The sequence below is a fragment of the Leucoraja erinacea genome, chromosome 15 (genome assembly GCF_028641065.1).
Source record: "Leucoraja erinacea ecotype New England chromosome 15, Leri_hhj_1, whole genome shotgun sequence".
Taxonomy (NCBI): Eukaryota; Metazoa; Chordata; class Chondrichthyes; order Rajiformes; family Rajidae; genus Leucoraja; species Leucoraja erinaceus.
In genome coordinates, this window is record NC_073391.1 from 2,129,032 (window position 1) to 2,136,263 (window position 7,232).

Here is a 7,232-nt window from a genome sequence, read left to right on the forward strand (position 1 = left end):
TTCAACATTACACCAGTGTGTAAATGGGATGAAGCTTTCTAGCTCCACTATACCTTCAGCCTGTAAAATCCAGATCCCAACTAAACTCTTTTCCAATCATTCCATCACTTCTTTTAAACTTTGATCCCTCTACTGATGGAAATAAGTCCTTCCTACTTACTCAATCTAGGTCTCTCAGATGCATACACCTCAATTAAATCTCCCCTCAATCTTCCCTTTTGTAAAGAAAATAGCTGCAGGTTAACCAATCTATTTTTCCTTGCTACAATTTTCTAGGCTTGGCAACATCCACACAGATTTGGCCTGTGTCTTCTCCAATGCAAATACATTTCCTGTAATGTGGCAACCAGGATTGTTTGTAGTACTCAAGCTTTGACATAAGTTCTATTTATTGCAGCTCTGGCACAATGTTCTTGACCTTATATTCTTTGCTTCAGTTGCTAAGGGAATACATTTTAAATTAACTGTTAATCAGACCTGTTACCTTTAAAGCTTCGAGACATGTATTCCAGGGATCCCTTGCTTCCCTGCAACAGTCAATGCCTCGTCATTTATTCTGCATTCTCTTGCCATATTGCACCTTTCCAAATACACTTAGTGCCTTGCCAGCAGACTATAGAAAATGTGAACATATTAAATGTATTGATATTGCATTAAAGATATTAGGAGAATTCTTAAAATTACAATCCTGTTGTCACATTACTTCAAATTGGATGTCATGGAGTCATACAGCCATACAGCAAGGAAAACAGGCCCTTCGGCCCATCTTGAGCATGCCGATTAAGATGTCCCACGTGGTCCATATCTATCTAACCCATTCCTACCCGTGTACCTGTCCAAATGTTTTTTAAATACCGTTATAGAACCCGTCTCAACTACTTCCTCTGACAGCTCATTCAATATACCCCCACCATTCTCTGATGTGTTGATGCTTTATACAATGCTAGAAAAGAAAAGTCAGGCTTAAGATGTGCAAACATTTTAACATTGTTTTTGATTTTGTAATATTGGAATGGGGTGGAAGCAGCAGACACATAATGTTGACACATTTACAATAACACATAACCGTAATTGACCTGGTAACTGAGTGAGACCATGGGCCACAGAGTGACTGTGACTTAGTCTTAAATCAAAGGCAAGGTTGATTGTTAATGGACTCAAGACTTGGACACCTTCATCTTGTAGACAGGAACATTCCAAATATGTTGATGCTCTGAGCCTCTTGCTGATTCAACAGTTCTTGATTTACAACAAACTTACTCCATGACCCAAGGAAGTGTGTGTGTAGGTGTGTGTGGTGTGTGTGTAGGTGTGTTGCACATGTGCAAGCTGCTAATGGGAAAATACCATATACACAGAAGAACAAAAGCCCACAATATTTCTGCTGTACAGCACGGCCCTTTGGCCCACCGAGTCTGTAGCTACCAGCGATCCCCACACATTAACACACTAGGGTCAATTTACATTTATACCGAGCCAATTAACCTACAAATCTGTACGTCTTTGAAATGTGGGAGGAAACCGATGATCTCGGAGAAAACCCACGCAGGTCATGGGGAGAACGTACAAACTCCGTACAGACGGGATCGAACCCGGGTCTCTGGCGCTGTAAGGCAGCAACTATACCTCTGCGCCTTTTCAATTAGTCCTGCTCCTGGTAGACAAAAATGCTGGAGAAACTCAGCGGGTGCAGCAGCATCTATGGAGCGAAGGAAATTAGGCAACGTTTCGGGCCGAAACCCTTCTAGTCCTGCTCCTGTTCTTCCTTCATTGCCCTCCACATGTGTAATCAGCTTTGAGGATGGTGATTGCAAATAAAAGGAAGACGTCACAATTAATTGAAAATGTAATGAGGACATTTATAGTTCAGTTTCGAATAGGTAATGAATGGGCTTCTGAAATCCACTGGGAACATTGAAGAATAGGTGGCAGAAAAGAAAACACAGCTAAGAAGGAAACATAAACCAGATCAACATTTCACCGATGATAGACACAAAATGCAGGAGTAACTGAACGGGACAGGCAACATCTCTGGATAGAAGGAATGGGGCACATTTCATCCATTCCTTCTCTCCAGAGATGCTGCCTGTCCCACTGAGTTACTCCAGCATTTTGTGTCTATCTTTGGTGTATACCAGCATCTGCAGTTCCTTCCGGCACATTTCACACCACATTGCAATGACGACTCTGTTTGATACAGTTATGACGTGCACAGTGTCACCGACACAAGGAATAGTTGGTCAGTTTTGAAATCCTAACGCCAGGCCACATTGCCAGTTTTTGTTCCTGAGAACATCGTCTAAATATTAATACATTTTCAAATACAGATGAAGTGAGAGTATTATTTAAATTACAATAACTACCAAGATGAGTTTAACTTGGCATGTTGTTCAGCTCAGACATGGAGGCTGAAAGGCCTATTCCTGGCTGCACAGTTCTACATGTTATGTTTTAATGTGTTTAAAGTTCTGTGTAGGATCTAGCCTTCTTCCACAGACAGAAGGATTCCCTCCAAATTGGATATATGTGGCATTCATGTGAATAACATCAGGATGGCTGTTTTGGTGGTTCATCCTTCTGAACCTTTTGAATTTTGTAGTCAGCAAGGCAGGACTCTGCATATCGCCAACTTGGACAATTTTACATTTACACCAAGGCAATTAACATACAAACCTGTACGTCTTTGGAGTGTGGGAGGAAACCGAAGTTCTCAGAGGAAACCCACGCAGATCACGGGGAGAACATACAAACTCCGTACAGACAGCACCCGTAGTCGGGATCGAACCCGGGTCTCTGGCGCTGCATTTTGCTTTGTCCCACTTAGGAAACCTGAACGGAAACCTCTGGAGACCTTGCGCCCCACCCAAGGTTTCCATGAGTCGCTAGAGGTTTTGGTCACTCGCCTGGAAAGCCTCGACCGAAGCGTGAGCTGCATCTACTGATCAAAGATATTTGCACACCGACACACACACACACACACACACACACACACACACACACACACACACACACACACACACACACACACACACACACACACACACACACACACACACACACACACACACACACACACACACACACACACACACACACACACACACACACACACACAGACACACACAGACACACACACACACACATCGAGATGGTGGGGGCCAGGGATAGAGAAGGAGCACTGTCTGCGCGATGAAGAGGAAGGTAAACAGCTGCCACAGAGCACGGTAAATCCGTTAGAGAGAGCGCGGGAGGGAGGGAGAGAAGGGGAGAGAGGATGGATAAAGGGGGGAGGAAAGGAAGGGGAAGAGAAGGGGAGAGAGATGGGGAGAGAGAAGGAGAGAGAGGAGAGAGAGAGAGGGGTTGAGAGAGAATTGAAGAGAGAGAAGGAGAGAGAGAGAAGGAGTGAGATAAGGAGAGAGAGAATGACAGAGAGAAGGAGAGAGAGAAGGAGATAGAGAAGGGGAGAGAAGGGGAGAGAGAAGGGGGAGAGAGAGGAAGGAGGGAGAGAGGAGAGAAGGGGAGAGAAGGGAGAGAGAAGGGGGGAGAGAAGGGGAGAGAGAGGGGGAGAGAGAGAGGGAGAGGGGAGAGAGAGAGGGGGGAGAGAGAGGGGGAGCGAGGGGGGGAGAGAGGGGGAGAGAGAAGGGGAGAGAGAAGGGGAGAGAAGAGAGAAGGAGGAGAGAAGGGGGGAAGAGAGAAGGGAGAGAGAGAAGGGGAGAGAGAAGGTATAGGGAAGAGAGGGAACGAGAGAGAGAGGGTAGGGAGAGAGAGAAAGAGGGGGAGAGAGAAGGGGAGAGAGAAGGGGAGAGAGAAGGGGAGAGAGAAGGGGAGAGAAGGGGAGAGAGAAGGGGGAGAGAAGGGAAGAAGAGAGAGAAGGAGAGAGAGATAGAAGGGAGAGAGAGAGAGAAGGGAGAGAAAGAGAAAGTGTAGGGAGAGAGAAAATGTAGAAGGGTAGAGAGAAGGGGAGAGAGAAGGGGAGAGAGAGGGGGAGAGAGAAGGGGAGAGAGAATGGGGGAGAGAAGGGAGAGAGAGAAGGAGAGAGAGAAGGAGAGAGAGAAGGGGAGAGAGAAGGGGAGAGAGAAGGAGGAGTGGAGACAAGAGTGGAGACAGTTTTAAGAAGTTTAATAAAGTTAGTGGGCATTTTACCTTCCGGCGGATCTTCTAGGTCCTGAAAACCATAGATCCTACAGGATCTTACAGGATCTTTGCTGAAAACTCAAATGAGCCAATCAAAATGGCCAGGCAGTGGAAGGAGATTGCCTTCGATTGTCTGAGAGTAAATAGCGACCCCACTCCACTGGCTTCGACCAAACCGCAACCTATTTTTAGTCGAGGCTGGTTTTGTTGAAATAATCGCAAGAACATAGAAGAAGCCTCGACTACGTGGAAACCACTTTCGACTATTAGGGAGAGTGACCAAAACCTCCGGGAACCTCACGGAAACCTTGGTGCAAGGTCTCCAGAGATTTCCGTTCAGGTTTCCTGTGGGACAGGGGCTTAAGGCAGCAACTCTACCGCTGTGACACCGTGACAGGCAGCGCAATGGTTATTCTCAGATGGTGAATGTGGCCGGTGGGTGCCAGTGTAGCGGCGGCTGAGTTGGTCTCAGCGGTACATGGCGGTGATGGTGTCCAGGCTGATCTCTGCCTCGCACTCGTATTGAACGCCGCCGGGGAGGTGCGCATTGTCCTGCTCCCCGGGGCTGTGGTCCGAGGAGATGCTGGAGACCTTGTGGAAGGGCAGCTCTCGTTCCTCGGGCTGGCTGAGCTGGTTGGGCAGGGCGCTGCCGTTGACCAGGGTGACGGTGGCGTCCTTGTGCAAGGTGGTGTCGTGGTGGTAGGAGACCAGCTGGTTGCTGAAATTGACGGCCTCCACCGCGTTACTGGGGCAGAAGCGGCCGCAGCCCAGGATGGTGGAGAACGCCTTCCTGAAGTCAGCGTTGAAGGCGTAGATGACCGGGTTGAGGGACGAGTTGGCCCAGCCGAACCACACGAAGATGTTGAAGGTGATCTCGCTGACGCAGGGTAGCCGGGAGCCGCTGGACACTTGCGGGTCGCAGAACGGCACCATGCAGTTCAGCACGAAGAACGGGAGCCAGCAAAAGACGAAGACCCCCATGATGATGGACAGTGTCTTCAGCACCTTGGTCTCCTTCTTGAAGGAGGTTTTGAGGGCCGCTTCGTGGGGACAGTCGGCGGCGTGGTCGTGGCAGTTGTGGGCATGTTCCACCGCCCTCTCCAGCGAGGAGATCCTGCGGATTTGTGTCTGTGCTATGCGGTAGATCCGTGTGTAGGTGGCCAGCATGATCACTACCGGGATGTAAAAGCTGATGAGCGACGAGGAGATGGCGTAGGTCCGGTTCAGGCTGGAGTCACAGTTGTTGTCCAGCTGTGGGGACAGCAGCAACAAGTCGACCTCCGCCTTGTGCCACTTGAGTTGCACCGGGATGAAGGAGATGAGGATGGAGAGTGTCCAGGCCACCCCGATCATAATGAAGGCCACCCTCTGGGTCATCTTACGCTCGTACCTGAAGGGGCTGGCGATGGCCCAGTACCTGTCCAAACTGATGATGCACAGGTTGAGGATGGACGCGGTGGAACACATGATGTCGAAGGCGATCCAGGTGTCGCAGAACGACCCGAAGAGCCAGTAGCCGGCCACCTGGCTCAGTGCCTTCCAGGGCATCACCAGCACGGCCACGAACAGGTCGGACACCGCCAGCGAGATGACGAAGAAGTTGGTGACTTTGGAGCGCAGGTGCCTAAACTTGATCACGGCCAAGCACACCAGCGTGTTGCCCAGCAGAGTAGAGACAATGAGTAGAAACAGCAAACAGCCGGTCACTGCCCGCAGGGTCAACTCCCGTCCCACCACCCCGGAGATCCTAGTGTGGTTGGTAGCGTTTCCCATGGAGATCCAGACTCCTTGTTCTGTTTGAGACCAGGTACACTCGTCTACAGCTGCCCGACCTGCAGAAACATTCCTCTGGCAGGAATCACGTCGACCTGGGTTTCTGGAAGAGCGTTCGCGTATCGCCTGTTCCATCAACCGCACAGCAAAGTAGGGGAAGGTTCACTCTGTCTGTAGTCCATCGCGTGTTGCGGTTTATCGCCACCAACTGATGGTACAATACTTCTAGAACGGAAAAAATAAAATCGGTATTAGGAAACTTATGCTGAGAGAATGGAGCGGCTGGGCTTGCACACTCTGGAGTTTAGAAGGATGAGAGGGTATCTCATTGAAACATTTAAGATTATTAAGGGCTTGGACACGCTAGAGGCAGGAAACATGTCCCCGATGTTGGGGGAAACCAGAACCAGGGGCCAGAACAGTTTAAGAATAAGGAGTAAGCCATTTAGAACGGAGAACACTTTTTCTCACAGAGTTGTGAGTCTGTGGAATTCTCTGCCTCAGAGGGCGGTGGAGGCCGGTTCTCTGGATGCTTGCAAGAGAGAGCTAGATAGGGCTCTTAAAATAGCGGAGTCAGGGGATATGGGGAGAAGGCAGGAACGGGGTACTGATTGGGGATGATCAGCCATGATCACATTGAATGGCGGTGCTGGCTCGAAGGGCCAAATGGCCTACTCCTGCACCTATTGTCTATTGAAACTGAGATACTGGAGTTATTAAAACAAAGATTAAAACTGATGCACTGCCCACCGATTCGTGCAAAATCACCAACGACAATAATATAGCCACCTTAGGTGACCTGAGCGCTTTACATTCTATTTATTAACCACATTAGAATTGAACCGTAATACAAGAATACCTTACATTATATGTTTCTTTGTGCAGTGTTTGAAACCACATGTAACCGCGCAACACACGCTGTATAAGCGCATCAACTCGTATACTAACTACATTAATTTATAACACGTGTATATTGTTTACACCTCGTTCTGCATCTTAACCACATATTGGACACTGAAGATATACACAAAAAATCTGGAGTAACTCAGCGGGACAGGCAGCATCTCTGAAGAGAAGGAATAGCTGACTGTTTCGTGTCGAGACCCTTCTTCAGACCCGAAACGTCACTTATATCTTTTCTCCGCAGATGCCGTCTGACCCGCTGAGTTACTCCAGCTTTTTGTGTCTGTCTTCGGTTTAAACCAGCGTCTGCAGTTCCTTCCTACACTTTTGGACGCTGAATAAGTACCGTCTTCTAGTGACTAGTATTCTAAAGGCTCGATGCGTTATGGCCGTGAACATGGTAAATAGTAACACCATGGTGC

General features: G+C 48.6%; 1 protein-coding gene across 1 annotated transcript; it reads right to left on the reverse strand.

The window, feature by feature from the left end:
* Window positions 1-4,487: 4,487 nt before the first annotated feature.
* On the reverse strand, window positions 4,488-6,067 carry drd6b (dopamine receptor D6b). The gene has a single exon (XM_055646589.1). The coding sequence runs from the start codon at window positions 6,040-6,042 to the stop codon at window positions 4,603-4,605; it is 1,440 nt and encodes a 479-aa protein (XP_055502564.1). The 5' UTR covers window positions 6,043-6,067; the 3' UTR covers window positions 4,488-4,602.
* Between the last annotated feature and the right edge of the window lie 1,165 nt (window positions 6,068-7,232).